Source organism: Electrona antarctica (genome assembly GCF_951216825.1).
Source record: "Electrona antarctica genome assembly, chromosome: 15".
Lineage (NCBI taxonomy): Eukaryota > Metazoa > Chordata > Actinopteri > Myctophiformes > Myctophidae > Electrona > Electrona antarctica.
The window spans coordinates 33944382-33961299 of NC_136796.1; the positions used below are offsets into that span (position 1 = coordinate 33944382).

The 16918-nt window shown below is 43.2% G+C and overlaps 2 protein-coding genes across 2 annotated transcripts; one reads left to right on the top strand and one right to left on the bottom strand.

Annotated features, from left to right (window-relative positions):
• The first annotated feature begins 1746 nt into the window (after positions 1-1746).
• ddah2 (DDAH family member 2, ADMA-independent) lies at positions 1747-11975 on the top strand. The gene is made up of 6 exons (XM_079522357.1): positions 1747-1850; positions 3145-3729; positions 4047-4235; positions 8745-8864; positions 9712-9855; positions 10759-11975. Exons 2-6 carry the CDS (start codon positions 3433-3435, stop codon positions 10876-10878), a joined length of 870 nt encoding a protein of 289 aa, XP_079378483.1. The 5' UTR covers positions 1747-1850; positions 3145-3432; the 3' UTR covers positions 10879-11975.
• Positions 11976-12120: 145 nt separating this feature from the next.
• rps5 (ribosomal protein S5) lies at positions 12121-16118 on the bottom strand. The gene is made up of 6 exons (XM_079522362.1): positions 15980-16118; positions 14962-15068; positions 14474-14683; positions 13600-13728; positions 12731-12829; positions 12121-12232 (listed from the first exon to the last, which is right to left on the bottom strand). Coding segments are annotated over exons 1-6 (615 nt in total). The 5' UTR covers positions 15981-16118; the 3' UTR covers positions 12121-12163.
• Between the last annotated feature and the right edge of the window lie 800 nt (positions 16119-16918).

The following is a 16918-nucleotide window of genomic DNA, read 5'->3' on the forward strand; positions in this document are numbered from 1 at the left end:
TTAGTTCTGTGTCTTGGTATGGTCTCACCTAGTATAAAAGGGAGGCTGCAGGATGCCGAGGTTCAGTAGTGGCTTGGGCAACAAGCAGGTAACACCCAGGGAGAGCTGCTAGGGGTCCCTTTTTGGAAGGGTTTATAGCCTAATACAGTTTCTCACGTTCTGGGCTTTTGTTTCCTAATTTGCTTTCAAGCTAAGTTTCATCTGTCTTTTTGTGAGTTCAGTCGTCAGTGGTTTTTGTCTGTTAGGCCTTCACTGTAAATACGGCTGCATCGGGGAACAATAAAACACTCTAAATGGTATTGCTGGATTCTGTCACTTTTTGGAGCCTTGGCCGTTCGGGCAACTTTACAAACGTTATCTAGACCTACCCATCCTATTCAGCTATGCACGCACGCACGCACGCACGCAAGCACGCACGCACGCACGCACGCAGGCAGACAGACAGACAGACAGACAGACAGACAGACACACACACACACACACAGACTTGTGGGTGAGAGAGGATGGATAGACGGACCCATACAAAAAGTGCAAGAGAGGGGGACAGCGAAAACGAGAGAGAGAGAGAGAGAGAGAGACAAGTGAGAGTTTCAGGATATTTGACGCAGGTCCCATAAAGTTGAAGGTCAGTCTTCAGTAGCTATTTAGACAGCCTAGTGGAACAGATCAGCTAACAGTGTAATATATGTGTGAAGGAACTCCAGAAGGAAAGAAAACAGCACTGAGCTCAGCTCATGTGACAATAACCATCCATATCCAAATGGGCGAGCAGCACCTAAGTGACAGAGAGAGAGAGAGAGGGGTGTGTCTGGCTTGGAAACAACAGATCAGGGGGAACATATTGAATCCATAAATCTACTGAGATGACCTCTTAGATTAGATATGCTGCTCTTGTCTTACACCTTGCACAGAAAGAATAGATGAGGCGAAAATATCTCACTCCCTTTTCATTGCTGTCCACAAAAGTAGAGTTGTGTGTGTGTGTGTGTGTGTGTGTGTGTGTGTGTGTGTGTGTGTGTGTGTGTGTGTGTGTGTGTGTGTGTGTGTGTGTGTGCGTTTCACAATAATACATTATTCTGAAAATGTAAACACGCCGTCGCTCGTTAAGAAATGTGAATCCCTAGACTCCCTAGACCGCTCTCAAAGAGCACTCAAAGACGGCTGCAATTCGAAACTGCCCCCTGTAAAAAAAGTCTATATTTCTATGCTGTACATGTTTGTAACCGTGTAGGCTATATGATGATTTATTTTTTTGCATAGAAGTGTATATTTGTATGTCTTTAAATGTTCTGATGAATTGAAAATGGAGGACCATTATGGTACCATCTGGTATTATCCTCTTCAATAGCAGTTTTTGTATTGACCTGTAGCCGCCCTACTGTACTGTACCCATTATGCAAACTGTTAATACACTTTTCAATCAATCAATCAATTGTGTGTAGCCTTAGTTTCAACTGGTGTGTCGTGTGTCGTGTGTGTGTTCGTGCGTGCGTGCGTGCGTGCACTGCTGTGTACAAAAAGTCGGGTTTCTTCATCCTCCCACCACAAGGTAAGGTAAGATGGACCGGTGTATGCGTGCGTGTGCGCGCGGGTGCATGTGCGCGCATGCGTGTGTGTGCTTTCTCCTGGCTGGAAGAGAAAGAAGAGGGGGACTGAATCCGAACAGGACGTGTGGGGGATGGGGAGGGGAAGTGAGGGGATGAAAGGGGGGGGGAGGAGAAGGGGGGAGGAGGAAGAGGAGGCAGATGGGGCGCCGGGGTGAACTGGACGGAGCGGAAGAAACAGAATAACGGGAATTAACAATAAACGCCGGCGAGAAGGCGACGCGTAAAGTCTCCATTATAACAGAGGTAGGTGAACTAATATGCAACTTCCACAAAGAAATGCCGTCATCGGTGGTATAGTTGTTGGAGAACAGCTGGGCGTGCGCGCTCTGCGGACACTTCGTTTTGTTGTTTCTTGTTTGTGCTATTTCAGATTGATGATAGGATGGATTAGGATTAGCCTACTATTTCAGCGCGTTTTCTTGTGAATATGTGTTTGAGTACACGCACATTTTACCGGTACGTGAAATCTGTTACTGGCTATAACTGGCCGATGGCTACTCTACTGCTGTATGTGCCAACTCTCGGTGGTGGTGGTGTTACTTCTCAGAGCCGCTGGCGCCGTTGTGTGCAGGGTTTATGCATAATAAAGCACAACATAAAGGCAAAGCTATAACACTTGTTGCGCAAATTTGAGAAACAGAAAGAGCGTCTGCAAAGATAGATAGATTTAAGAAAACGCGTATAGAGAAGTGGTCCTTGCAGCAGCAGCCTCACTCAGTGCAGTAGTGCAGCCTGTAGGCACAGCAGGCAGCTGTGGTTCAGAAGAAAGATGATAAAGAGGCAATTGTCTCAAACCTTGTCTAAATATGGAAGGTCTCTGCAACACATTTGCGTGGTCATTGTAAAAGATAACCTATCCTTGAACAATGAATGCCTTGTTGGCAACTTCAACCACTGTTATCTCAGTTATGCTCACATCTGCCTTAACCTTTGGGTCGAATTATAGCATTACCAAGATTCAAAAGTAGCCTAGGCTATAACTCCTTTCCAATACACTCTAACAAAACTTGATCAGTTGAAACTAGTGGGTTAGAAATGTAAACATTTAAACTACGGATGGGACATCAATATAATTGTGATAATTAAAATATGCTAACTTCCACTTTAACCATTGCAGCCCAGCAACCATATTCTGGGGGGAACATTAGCCCAAAACAGCAGATCTACAAGATCACAACTCGTCAACACATTGTGAGCTTGTAGATTTGCTATTTTTGTGAGATGGAAAAAAAGCGGTTCAAGTTCTGGTCCAGCATATTACAGACAATTTCACACTAAATTGAAATCTCAGCAATATGATTATTGTTAGTGTGTTTTATCGTGATAAGCGATGAAAACGGTTATCATTCATCCCAACCCTGTTTTACACACGACATAGAGATAAAGAGATGTGTGCAGTGGAGCTTGAGCTAATTGATGACTTCGTTTTGGGTTTTGGCCCAATGAACATTAACAAAACAAAGCATGCTGTCATTGTATTGTCAACATCTCTCTCTCTCTCTCTCTCTCTCTCATCCTGTCACTGTGCGATCATCAGAGTGAATCTCCTCAACCTTATGGTGTGCGACGTGTGTGGACATGGACAGTTGAAGCAGAAACCAACATTGTGAAGTGAATGGAGAAGAGGAGAAAGGCATACAGTCATAATGCTCCAGTGTAGTTCTCCGCTTGAATGACAGACTCCCCACAGACCTGTCATTTCACTCTCCAACAGACACTGTCTAAAAGGCGGGAACGTGCACGTAGCTCTCACTGAGAGTCAACTTCTAATTCAGACACTACACACACGCGCACACACACACACACACACACACAAAGTGACATAATGGCCAACATATCTCCATATGGGCGTTTCACGCACGCTGTGGTGCGAGGCGTCCCTGAGAGTTTTGGGAGGGCGGACGGCCAAGATACGAAGGAGAAGGAGTCAGTGGAACTGGCCAAAGCTCAGCGTCAGTTTGGGGTCCTGACTGGAGCTCTGAGACAGAAGGTGGGCCTGCAGCTGATAGAGATCCCAGCGGACCAGGACCTCCCCGAGAGCTGGAGGATCGAGGACGTAGCTGTCATCCAGGGAGACACGGCACTCATCACCAGACCTTTCAGACAGCAGAGACGCACTGAGGTATACGGCATGAAACACTATCAGTCAATCGCTCGATCGATCGCTCTGCTTTTGTTTTCTTTGATTGACCTCTCTTCCCCCTTGCCCCCCCCCCTTCTTCTTCTTCCCTTTCTTTTTTGAGCCCCTCCTATATTCAGCTATTAGTGTAGATTTTCGTCTTACACAAACATTAAATTCCCACTGACAATGAATGGAGAATTTACGTCACATGTGTCTGAGCAAATAGACATGTTACGGCATAATGATGTACGATGATAAGAGCGCCCCTCACTTCACACGGGTGTGATTTTTATTCTATCTACTCGTCTCTCTTCCAGGCAGAGGCTGTGAGAAGGGTGATGTCGGAGCTTAACCTGACGGTGGTTGAGATGGGGGTCGAGGAAGGGGGCTCCGGAGGGGCGACGCTGGAGGGCAGCGACGTTCTGTTCACAGGGAGGGAGTTCTTCGTCGGCATCTCCTCACACACCAACCACAGAGGAGCGGAGGTCCTGGCAGATACATTCAGGGTGAGCAGCATGGACTCAAGACGGGAGAATAAATGATGCAGGATTAATGAATGCATTCAGACCACAGCAGTAAACACTGTAAACACCACAGCAAAAACATCAGCGCCTTTTAGCTACAAGCCTTTTAGCTGCAAAGTAGTTTTATATCTACATATGAGGCTGAGCCCATTTAGACCTGAGGACCTGTGTCACCTTAGCTTTTAGTTTTAATTACAATTTACAATTTACAATTTAGGCATTTAGCAGACGCTCTTAATCCAGAGCGACTTACATTAAGCAGTAACAAAAGCATGGCATACATCACATATATAAAACGTAGTTATCATGAATCATGCGTAGACTAAGAACGTAACAGTGGAGTATCTATGTAAACTATACATACTATACTATACTATATAATATAGTATACATATGTACTATAAAGTGCTATGACTACATGAAGTGCAATTCTAGAGCTGTCTACGTAACAAGCTATAAGTCTGTTTAAAATACTATCTAAGTCTACATAATGTGCTATCTAAGGGGCTAGGCTAGGGCAAGTGCTACGGGCCATGGTGGAGTCTGAAGAGGTGGGTTTTCAGACTACGGCGGACCACTTTAACCATTCTTTTAAACTTTAGCTGTTGAAAAATTGCAGATCTACAAGCTCGTAGATCTGCTTTGAATGCCAAATATGTAGGCTATTTGTATTTATTTATCATTAATGCATGTCATCCAGCATTACATTGTATATCATGTATTTTGTGTGTTGGAGACTGTGTCCTCTTTTTATTGGGGCTATTTGAGGGACAGATTCTCACCATAACCCCCCTGCTGTGTGTATCTAAGCCCATGGGCTAAGGCTTGTCTCCCTAACATTGTTGAGAGATACTGTTTTATAAACATTCTTTACGTGACCAGCCCAGGTCCTGATATTTACTGGCATTTAATGAGATAGGTGTGTGTGTGTGTGTGTGTGTGTGTGTGTGTGTGTGTGTGTGTGTGTGTGTGTGTGTGTGTGTGTGTGTGTGTGTGTGTGTGTGTGTGTGTGTGTGTGTGTGTGTGTGTGTGTGTGTGTGTGTGTGTGTGTGTGTGTGTGTGTGTGTGTGTGTGTGTGTGTAAAGATTACTATCATGAAAGGCTAGCTTTGGATGGGGGTTCGTTCTGGCCGTAGGATCTGAAGCTCACGGCAGGGGGCCTGGCTGTTCTTGGGTGTGGTATAACAAAGGATAAAGAGGGGCTGGGACTGAGAGAGGGAGTTCTTTGGGGATGCTCTGTGTGCAAATGGAATTATGGACTCTTTTACAGTCAGGTTCATTTGGTTCCATTTTGTACACTCTGAGTTAAATTAACACAGTGTACAAAAAATAATAATCATATCAAATGGTGGACCTAGAAATGAAAAAGGTTGAGAATCACTGCTTTAGAGGAAACAGTTGAGAACCACTGCTTTAGAGGAAACAGTACAAGTACAATAGTGACTAGATGTGACTCAAGTGCTCTTTGTATTGTAACTGGGACCAGCTACTGGGACCAGTAGCAGTGGTGAGCTGTGGGCTGTGATAAATGATGGAATTCTATTTGCCAAATGAGGGAGACCACACAGGAACTCCCCTTAGGGATGACACCGAACGGGCAACGGTATTGATTACCTCATTTAGTGCATTTAGGCCGCTTCCGTTCTATTTTGTGTGTGGTGTGTGGTGCATGCGTGTGCCCGTGTCACACACAACACAAACCATTGCCAGGCATGTGTAACAACTAACAACACAGTATTGACACGCAGGGGGACACACACAGACACACACACACACACACACACACACACACACACACACACACACACACACACACACACACACACACACACACACACACACACACACACACACACACAGTCACACACACACACACACACACACAGACTGCTGGCAATAATAAGCAGCAGCGAGCAACAGACAGCAACATCAGTTTCATTACAGACAGACAGTTTACTACAATAAGAGCAGCCTCCCAGTAAAGTTAAAAAGTCATCTTTCTGGGAATGTTTTCCTCTGCTGTGTGGTTGCCTACTGTGGACGTCTCTTTATCAACTACCTGATTTTGTCTGCGGTGGGTGGGTCTTTCAGTGTTTCCCTGTCCACATCCCTGATGTTTTAGGGGCTAGCCTGTGCCGAGCTTTGTGTGTTTGTGTACCACAAATGTGATGCTTTGATTGGCTGAGCACGGAATGTGATGATTGATGATGTGTGTATGATGATAATAATGATGATGACTTATTGTCTTCACACAAAGTGTGATTTTTAAGGGGAGCTAGCCCCTTCTATAAACAGCTTTTGTCCCCACATGTCTCAAGATTTGCCATTGACAATGAACGGAGAAATGACGTCAGCATTCCCCTAAATATGATTAAACATCAGAACATGAATGGAGAATTCCATGCTAGAAGGCTTTCATACCTTTATTTGTAGTTGTTACGTCCCCAGGTGTTATTTTGTGCAAAAGCGCATTATTGGCTATTTCCCCTACCATAAGCCCTCAATGAATTGAATTGCATTGAATTGAATGGGGCATTGTGCCAATTCGCTTATTTCCTTCACTCAAAAATCATTTTATTTTGTATATCCTCTCTTCATAATGTAAATAATATCCCAAGCGGCACACTTTACTACTTATATCGATGGAAATAAGCGAATTACCACAAAAACCCAACCCCCATTGAGGGCTTATATTAGGGGAAATAGCCAATAATGCACTTTTGCACAAAATAACACCTGGACCTTTTTGGTGGGGACGTAACAACTACAAATAAAGTTAAGAAAGCCTTCTAGCATGGAATCTTTCTAGCAAGGGAAAATCTACGTCATATGTAAACGAGCAAATCGGCTAACCAATCACATGCAACAGGCATTCTGATTGGCCAGTATACATGGTGATGACTATAAGAGCTGATAATTCTGGTATATATGACGTAATTAAACAACAAAACATTAAATGCCGACCTGGGCCGTGGCTCAGTGGTCCAGGCACCTTGGCTGGTAATCCAGTCTGGCAGTGTGCCACGGGTTCGACTCCCGATCCCGACGGCCTCCACTGCATGTCACCCCCCCATCCCTCTCCCCATTTCCTGTCAGCATACTGTCTATCCCTCCATAAAAAGCTAAAATAAAATAAAGGTGAAAGCCACAAAAAAACATAAAAAGAAAAAAAGAAACGCCATTGACATGACAACTTATGTCATATGTAAACGAGCAAATCGGCTAACCATTCACATGTTGGTGGGAGCGCTTGGCCAATAAAGATGTAAAGAACGTTGTCCGAGGGGTCCCCTCCTGTGATGTCAGAACCCAGATTCTTACAATTAATTTCACCCCCCCCAGACGTAGACTATAGATGATATCAGCACAGCTGTGTGACCGCAGCACATGGGGGGAACCCGAACAGGACATCTTCCTTCTCTAGTTGTCACCGGGGGGAACCCGAACAGGACATCTTCCTTCTCTAGTTGTCACCGGGGGGAACCCGAACAGGACATCTTCCTTCTCTAGTTGTCACCGGGGGGAACTTCTTCCAACGTAAAGTCAATGTGTCGAAGACGCTCACATCCATCGGATCCATGTCGTAGCTCTTCCCGATATAATACCCTCCGAAGTAGTACACCTTGTGCCCTGCTGGGACAGCAGCATAATCAAGCAGATTTGCATCTTTGTTCCTTGTTGGTCGCCCCAGACCTCTCATTGGTACCCTGCAGCACAACATTTTCATTCTCTCTTGTTGCAACTCTCTCATTCTCGATGTGTTCCACACCTTATATAGGTTGACCAGAGTTCTGTTCTGTCACACCGAAATTCACACAGATTTACTGCAATGTTATCCTATATAAAAATTTGCTTAAAATGACAGCCATAATAACCATATAATGAGTTCCCAATGCAGCTATGCCCAAATAGGGATTATGTTCCGTAAAATTCAATGTGTCCTCATGGCATCAGGCGCAAACAAATCAGTGATCTTCATATTAGGCATAAAAGGAAAACCAATAAAAACAATGTAATAATAATATTAGGCATAAAAGGGACAAGGACTGTCAGGTACAGAGATCTGGTTGTCCAGAGCTGCAGTTTAAAAACATGTTGCTCCAACGTGCTTCAGCTTGTAGCCTTGTTAGGGTGCTGTTTTAACGTGGATATGAAATATTAATAAAGACTGAAACTGTCATTAACTAATGGATTACATGGACCATTTTAAAAGATCACCTTCAACACAATCACTAACAGAGAATGGTCTGTATTCACCAGCGTGAGCTTGTAGGCCAGCTATTTGTTGTACAACAAATTTTATAGTGGTTAGGAATGTTCCCCTCCATTTTCTTCTTTTACAAACCGAACCCTGTCTACACCAATGTACTACATAAATAAATTTGACTCTGTGTTCGTGTGTGTGTGTGTGTGTGTGTGTGTGTGTGTGTGTGTGTGCGCGCGTGTGTGTGTGTGTGTGTGTGTGCGTGTGTGTGTGTGCGTGTGCGTGCAGGACTTTGCTGTGTCTACTGTCCCAGTGTGTGGTGGAGCTCGACTGAAGAACATCTGTTCCATGGGTGGACCAGACACCATCATCATTAGCAACTCTGAGAAGGCTAGGAAGACGCTACGGGTTAGTGTGTGTGTACGCAGTGAGGGTGAACTTTAAATATGTATGGCTGTAGTGGCCTAAAGGTTAGAGTAGAGTGCTTGTGTGTGTTGCTGGTTCGACACCCCAGATCGGCAGGAGAAATCTGGGAGGGGAAGTGAATTAGCAACACTCCCCAGCATTGAAGTGCCCTTGAGAAAGGCAATTAATTCCCACAGTGGAGCTGCCCTGTTGAGCTCTCAGTTCTCAGTCATGCTCAGTCGATCTTAATATCTTTACCAGACAAATATAAATAATCCACACAATTATTATACAATGGATGGATTTCCAAAATTACGCCATAGGCCAGCCAAGTCTATGGACTTTAATGTTTGTTTAGGGTAGTTATGATGTAATTTGATGACAGCCAAATCTATGGACTTTGTTTGTTTAGGGCAGTAAATGTCAATGTAAGATGTCATCTCACTGATATAAATACATCTTGTATCTTCATTTTTCACAGACATGAGAACATGCCCCAAAAAATCTAGACACCCCTCACTTCACACAAGTGTGGTTTTTTTAATACACATTAGAAAATTAGTTCTTATAATGAATGTGCAATGCAGTATACTCTTGAATGAATTAGCCCCTTCACAGGCGCCATTATTCCTGTTACCATTTATCTTCCTGTCTCCTCCAGATGTGTTCTCACATCCCAGGAGTCTCCTTGCGTCTCTGGTTCGTTTGCTCTAATGAGATATGCACACTCTCCTGTCTGCTGACTCTTCATGTCATGCTAATAGCATTAGTGCTGCATCTTTAGTAAGGCGTGGTGTGTGTGTGTGTATGAGTCATGTGTAATAACATTCCGTTGTGTGTGTTTCCTCAGATGATGGAACAGCTGACTGATCACCACTATGACATGCTCACTGTCCCTGAGGACGCAGCTGCAAACTGTGTCTATGTACAGAGTCCGTCCAAAGTGGACTTCCTTCTTCACCGGCCCGCGGACGAGTGTCCTGACAGCATCGCTGTAGGTTCAACGCTGAGTCATGTCTCCCACCTCCATGTCAGCGCTAGAGTAGGAGCCGACCGCGTTGACTGAAGTCCCTCAGGGCTCTACACAAGTTCACTAGTATAGAGTTGGTGTCAACAACTCTCACCGCTGAAACTAGCTGATCTAAAACAGTATTGCAGCATGTTGTGAGCTTGTAGCTTTGCTATTTATTGTCTGCCCCATAGAATTAGAAATATTTATCAGTGTGGACAGTGATCAGGCCTTCTTGCTGGTCAGCAAATCTGCCAAATTGCAAGAAAGAAACACAGGATCTTAACCACTTATAACCCTGAATTCACACCAGCAGAGTTGGGTTCAATGCATTATTTATGGTGAGGGGCGAATGCTGCTTTCACCACTGCAGCAGACAGCAGCAGCAGTGAGAAAAGTAAAACTTTTTCGCTGCCACATTGCAGCGAGACAGAGCAGCGGCTAAAATCTGAAATAGCCATGGACAAGGCGTACTACACACTAAACAGATAACTACCGGTATGATAAGTACCAAATATTGTAGATGTGAAATCAATCTAGATTGAGCAGCTCCGTTTGTATAGATGTTTGTTTACAAACAAGCTGCCGAGTGTCTGTACTTCTGCCTGCAAGGTCCTGCCGACTTGAGCCACAGTGGAGCTCTTGCTGGATCACAGCTCAATTACCAGTTTTCTTGTGAAAATATGAACAGTAGAAAGACACAGACACACGTTTTACTGTCTTCTGCGGGTTAGTGATGCAGTACATTCTCTAAACGCTCCTCCCTTCTATTTATTGGCCATGGTGTGTTATTTCAGACTTCAAGCGTGTGCTCTAGTTGCCAGTGATGTGATTATGTGGAACCATGAGTATTAAGTGTCATAATTTCCACCCCCCCTTCTTCTCCAGGCCTTCCAGAAGCTACAGGACTACACCCTCCTACCCACTGCCTGCAGCGAAGTCTCCAAGCTGGGAGCCTCCCTGTCATCTCTCTGCCTCCTCATCAATAGAAAGCACACATACTTCTAAAACACCTTAATCCTCCGTTTGTATTCTGCAGTTCTTCCCTCTCTGTAAATGTATGTTCTTACCAAGGTAGAAAGGGTCTCAGCTTTTGTACAATCTTACAACTAACATTCTGTTAAACCCCATTACAAATCACCTTCTTTTAGGCGAAGTGGCCCTCTCCTATAACAGTAGATACACACAATATTTGTACCATATGTAGCTACAATGTGAACTAATATTTAACAATAACTTGCTTAGCTGAGGCCGAACTTCCATCGGTATATAGATAAATCTGTGGAGCGATGCCCTTTACACAAGGTGTAGGCAAGCAACTCTGAGTTGTCATGCTGTGCTTAATGTGACTGCCTCTACGGCTGCATCCCTCTGTGGATTTGTCTATATAATTATGCAGACTTTTGCACAGAGGCCCCTACTGGTGAGATAAGAGCAGTGCATGTACAACAGTGAGATGGCATCATCGAAGACTACATGACATGGATTGCAGCTAGTTGGTTAAGTACAAAACCCAGCTGGTGTAGGAATGATAGACTCCACATATGATCAATAAAATTGGGCTTGATGCGGTTTAAAGTTTAGGCACGTTTGGGGTTGGTAAATTTAATATCTGGGTGAGTCAACTAGTTCCATGCCTGCTCTACCTGGCTACCTCTGTATTGTCCCTGATGTTGCAATGCAAGTCAGGGACACAATCACATTTTCTGAAACCACCGTCATGTAACTTTAACTTCACCCTGGCACTGCTGGTTTCCCTCCCTACCAGGTCCGGTTAATCCCAGATTACAATACAATTACCAATAATGTTGGTGAAAGCATTCATATACCAGTAGGATGGAAAATCCAGCAGTACCAGGGGTACTAAGAGCCAGAGTTGGGAAGCACTAGAGCTGAATAAAAGGAATGGACTTATGTGCAGATCCTGGTTGAAAGTCATTGGATATTAATTCAGGACAAAGGATTATGTGAGGACCACCAATTCTTTATCTAAACTGTACAATGGAAACAGACACTCTCATAGTCTCCTATACGGTACACATAACTACTAAAGTGTAGAAATGCAGATTGTTTTTCCAACATTACTGATACAGTTTGGCTTTTGTATGTTTGACTTTTATCAAATGTAGATACCAGTGCATCAATAAATCCACTTTGATAATGCCAGAATAATGTTTGAGGAATATTCTTTTTAAACAATGATACATTATGACGACCTTCATAACAGATAAAAGAAATGCATGAGACCAATAGAGATTTCTGGAATTTGTTTTATTTTTACAAAGCAAACATCTTAACGGTTGGACTTGGCAACTCTCTCCAACTCATCCTTCTTCTTGATGGCGTAGGAGTTAGATGAACCCTGAAGACAGGAATACATTGACTTTAATACATTTATTATAACTAAAAATACATTCTTAGTCATAACATGGCCTGGTGTTAATGATCAGATATAAAATATCAGATAAGGTATATAAACCATATTGCTACTAGTATCCTTTGCAATAAAAGGTGCTATATAGAAACATGTGCATATGTAGGTTGTGTAAATCAAGTTCATATGAAATATGAACATGTTAGTGAAACGGATGTCTCTGAGTTGGTGATTGACTGAACCATGAAAGACGGTCAGCCAATGAATAAACAAAGATAATTCTCTGCGAGCACTCTAGCACACCAGGACAACGGGGAGTGTCCAGAAGTGACTCTATAGCCTCGCTTCATGTTCAATGAACAATATTCTGACTGAGAGGACGCATTTTACACATAAATGGTAATATGCTAGACACAATATGCTTCAAACTGGCATCTCCAGTTTTGGAGCATGTCACACTAAACTATTCTTAGTAAATAAAGGTACCTTGGCTGCATTGATCAGCTCATCAGCCAGACACTCGGCGATGGTCTTGATGTTCCTGAAAGCAGCTTCTCTTGCTCCCGTGCACAGCAGCCAGATGGCCTGAGAAAACACAGGATAACAGCATTAGATAAGGAATCAAAGCTATAGATGAAATATTAACATGTTATGCAAATAAAATGTCTCTGAGTTGGTGATTGACTGAAACATGAAATACGGTCAGCCAATGAATAAACAAAGAGCTTTTCTCTACGAGCACTCTAGCACACCAGGACAACGGGGACTGTCCAGGTGTGACTCTATAGCCTCGCTTCGTGTAGGAATCAACAATGACCTGACTGAGAGCGGACACCAACTCTACAACAGTTGCTTTGAGACGTTTTACCCCAAAAATATCGAAGACATCCAAATCTGCTCCTGGTTTAAGCATCTTGAACACAGACTATAATCCAGACTGAATTGCGGAGCAGCAGTTGGAGCCAAAACATTGTAAAATTATTGGTTACTAGGAGCTATACCTGAAATAGATTGACTGGCATATATATGGATTTCTGTGCTACGATTCCCCTTTACATCCACCCTGGTGGCCTGTGAAAGGTCGACCCTGGTGGATTAAGGGTGGGTGACCCACTGATTGGTGTAATAGAGACTAGTGATCTCATCAGATAGCAACTTTGACACGTTTCAGCCCGATTCTTCATGAGGACCTTGATGAAGGCCACATATTTACTGGTTTACATACTATACGTTTCTGAAATGCATTTATCTTCACTGCCACTACACAGACCACAATAGTCCTTGTTGCGGTGAACACTGGATGCAGCAGTTGCATATACAGATACTGGACAGGGGCTGCGGAACAGGTCAAATACCTGGTTGACTCTACGGAGGGGGGACACATCCACAGCCTGTCTCCTGACCGTTCCGGCACGACCAATACGAGTAGAGTCCTCACGTGGCCCACTGTTGATGATGGCGTTCACCAGCACCTGGAGGGGGTTCTGAACAGAGCAATATAGGAAATACATCAGATGGGCACTTCAAACACACCACACACTTTCTGAATTAAGGAGGCTTTTCTCTTTATACTGAGGAGAGTAGATTGGCAGGAGAAAGGTAATATTAAATTAGCAAATCTACTAACTCACGTGCCACAGCTTAAAGAAATATGAACATGTTAGTAAAACAGATATGTCTCTGAGTTGGTGATTGACTGAACCATGAAAAACGGTCAGCCAATGAATAAACAAAGATTTTCTCTACGAGCACTCTAGCACACCAGGACAACGGGGAGTGTCCAGAAGTGACTCTATAGCCTCGCTTTGTGTACGATAAAATATGACAACATTGTGAAACTATGCTATTTGAGGTTACACCATTTCAGTGATAAAGCAGGGTAATAGTAAGATGCTAAACACGAGATGTAACCAATTTCAACATGGTAGCCCTGTGTTGGGCATGTCACTTGTAGAGTGGCTATTTTCACAATTTGTCATAGTATGAATATAGGGTTTTATTGGTCAAACAGTACACCTTGGGACACTGGACAGACAAGAGGACCTCCACTGCCTTTATCCAACTTGTAGGAACAAGACAAATATGTCAGTTTCTGGTCTAGTTGTGGTCTAAGCAATCACAATAAACAGGACAATACAAATATTCATTGACAATTACTTTTCACCTGGGAGGGGACAGTTACTTTTACAAAAAGCTCAAAGTTCCTCCATCAATACTATACACACACACCTCTCCGGTCAGCAGGTGGATGATCTCGAAGGCGTGCTTGACGATGCGCACGGTCATCAGCTTCTTGCCGTTGTTGCGGCCGTGCATCATCATGGAGTTGGTGAGACGCTCCACAATGGGACACTGGGCCTTACGAAAGCGCTTGGCGGCATAACGGCCACCAGAGTGGGGCAGGTACTTAGCGTACTTCTCTTTCACAGCAATGTAATCCTGGATGGGAATGAGGTGGTGGTGTACAAATTCAACTGGTCATTATAAAGCACTGTCAATACTAGGAAAAAAGAACCTTCTCCAATTAAGGTAAAAGTAGTGTCTCTGAGTTGGTGATTGACTAGGTCATTACAGGACTACAGCCAATGAATAAACAAAGATCTTTCATCTGCGAGCACTCAAGCACACCAGGACAACAGGACAATGTCTAGGCGTGACTCTAGCCTCGCTTTATATCAGTATAAAACATACATTTAGAAAACACAACCCTAACTTACCTGCAGGGAGATGTCATTTATCTGGACATCATCAGTGCTCCATTTCCCGAAGAGCTTGATCTCTGGAGTCTCAGCCACAGCGGGAGCAGTCTCCCAGTTCTCTGCCACTGCGGGAGAATAGAACATATATTCTAAGCTCAAACTCATTTAAAAAGGCTTACAAAAATAAACAAAGACGTCCCTTACAGCCAAACACCAAGGCTAAGGATGCTGCTAATTTGCAAAGTAAAAGTGTGGCAACGTTACAAATTCAACTGGTCATTATAAAGCACTGTCAATACTAGGAAAAAAGAACCTTCTCTAATTAAGGTAAAAGTAGTGTCTCTGAGTTGGTGATTGACTAGGTCATTACAAGACTACAGCCAATGAATAAACAAAGATCTTTAATCTGCGAGCACTCAAGCACACCAGGACAATGTCTAGGCGTGACTCTAGCCTCGCTTTATATCAGTATAAAACATACATTTAGATCTGTCAGAGCAACGAAGACAGCGTTAAATACCATTTAGTATAAACTATAGATGGATAAACAGGGCTGTATGGGTGTATCTGACCACGTTCACAAAACGCCTCATGACAAGACATGCCAAACAGACTCAATACAACAGTAAAGGCCCAAAGCTAACGGTAAGCGACATGTAGAATAGTGTACTCACTCGGCTACCCGTGGCTCAGGCATCATAAACGCGTGCCAAATTATGCAAACTGCACCTTACCGCATGTTTATACGATTAAAACGCCCGTGAAAAATAACATGGAGATGAGGAAGAGACATCATTACTTTGAGACTCCATGATTCTTCCCCCATGCGGCTTGTGACAAGGTTAGCCACATGCTAGCGCTCGGTGCTGCTGTTTTCGGCAGCCACGTTTTATACAAATAAAACTAGTTTCGGAGCTTTTGGGACGATTTACACTAATTTACTGTTAACTAACGCTGTGTATCTCCACTATCAATGGGAAAACAGTGTTTTTTTTACGACGTTCAATGGACTTATATTGTGATTTGTGTCACTTACTTGTGTCTGCCGTTGTGAACCACACTTCTCAGAGACGGAAAAGGGCCTTTTCCAGGCGCCTCGTGGTAATATCCGGTGAGTCCTGAATATTTCCGGTTCGCGGGGCGTTTATGTATTTGTAGTCTTTTTCATACACGTTACTTTTTGTCCGATGAATAAATACAAATTCTGTCTTGGAGCCGCAGAACATTTGAGCATTATGATATGACGGTAACACAGCTATTTAAGTCTAAATTAGGCTATCAACATGATTAATTGCGAAAGGTACTGTTTTCTCTAGCAGTTCAGAAATCATCACTCTACCAATACACACTTAATTGGAGCATGTAATAATAATAACTCACCCCCCCCCCCCCAACACACACACACACACACACGTAGAAGTTTAATCAGAAAATGAATTCCCCTCCTACTCTGCACACCAACCTCATTCCCCTCTTAACCCTTTCATTCCTTTCTTCTCCTACTTTCTTTCTTTCTTCCTATTTACTTCCAAAATAAACAGCAGTACCCCTTATCTCTTTCAGCCACTCTCTCCTACAACATCATGGAGTCCTTATCTCACTATTCACTTCTGTCTATTTCTCTCTCTTTTCTACTTCTCCTTGCTGGCTATTGCTACTATTTACTTTATAAAAAGAAAACCTATAAGGTGAAAGGAGGTGTCAAAGTTCCAAGTGGGAGGGTGGGGGGTTGTTTTCGTCTCGTTTTGTTTTGTTTTGTTTTATAAAAGAAAAAGAAGCATAACATATCACATGTACTGCATTTTTCCCTGTCCAAACCCCTCTATGCTTAATAAAAAACCTTAAAATTGAAAAGAAAATGAATTGACAATGAAACATTTACAGACCACACATAGCAATGTGGAAGTTTAATCAGAAAATGTTTTAATGACAATTAAACATTTACAGACCACATACTTAGCTTGGATATTGTAGA

Bases quoted from the DNA above. Each gene is read 5' to 3' on its own strand.
- ddah2 (XM_079522357.1), top strand. From the start codon at position 3,433: ATGGCCAACATATCTCCATATGGGCGTTTCACGCACGCTGTGGTGCGA. The intron at 3,730-4,046 runs GTATACGGCATG...TCTCTCTTCCAG, and splicing joins GACAGCAGAGACGCACTGAG to GCAGAGGCTGTGAGAAGGGT. The intron at 8,865-9,711 runs GTTAGTGTGTGT...GTGTTTCCTCAG, and splicing joins AGGCTAGGAAGACGCTACGG to ATGATGGAACAGCTGACTGA.
- rps5 (XM_079522362.1), bottom strand. The intron at 13,729-14,473 runs GTGTGTGTGTAT...TGCTCTGTTCAG, and splicing joins TCCACCTGCTGACCGGAGAG to AACCCCCTCCAGGTGCTGGT. The intron at 12,233-12,730 runs GTACCTTTATTT...TCCTGTCTTCAG, and splicing joins AGCTGATCAATGCAGCCAAG to GGTTCATCTAACTCCTACGC.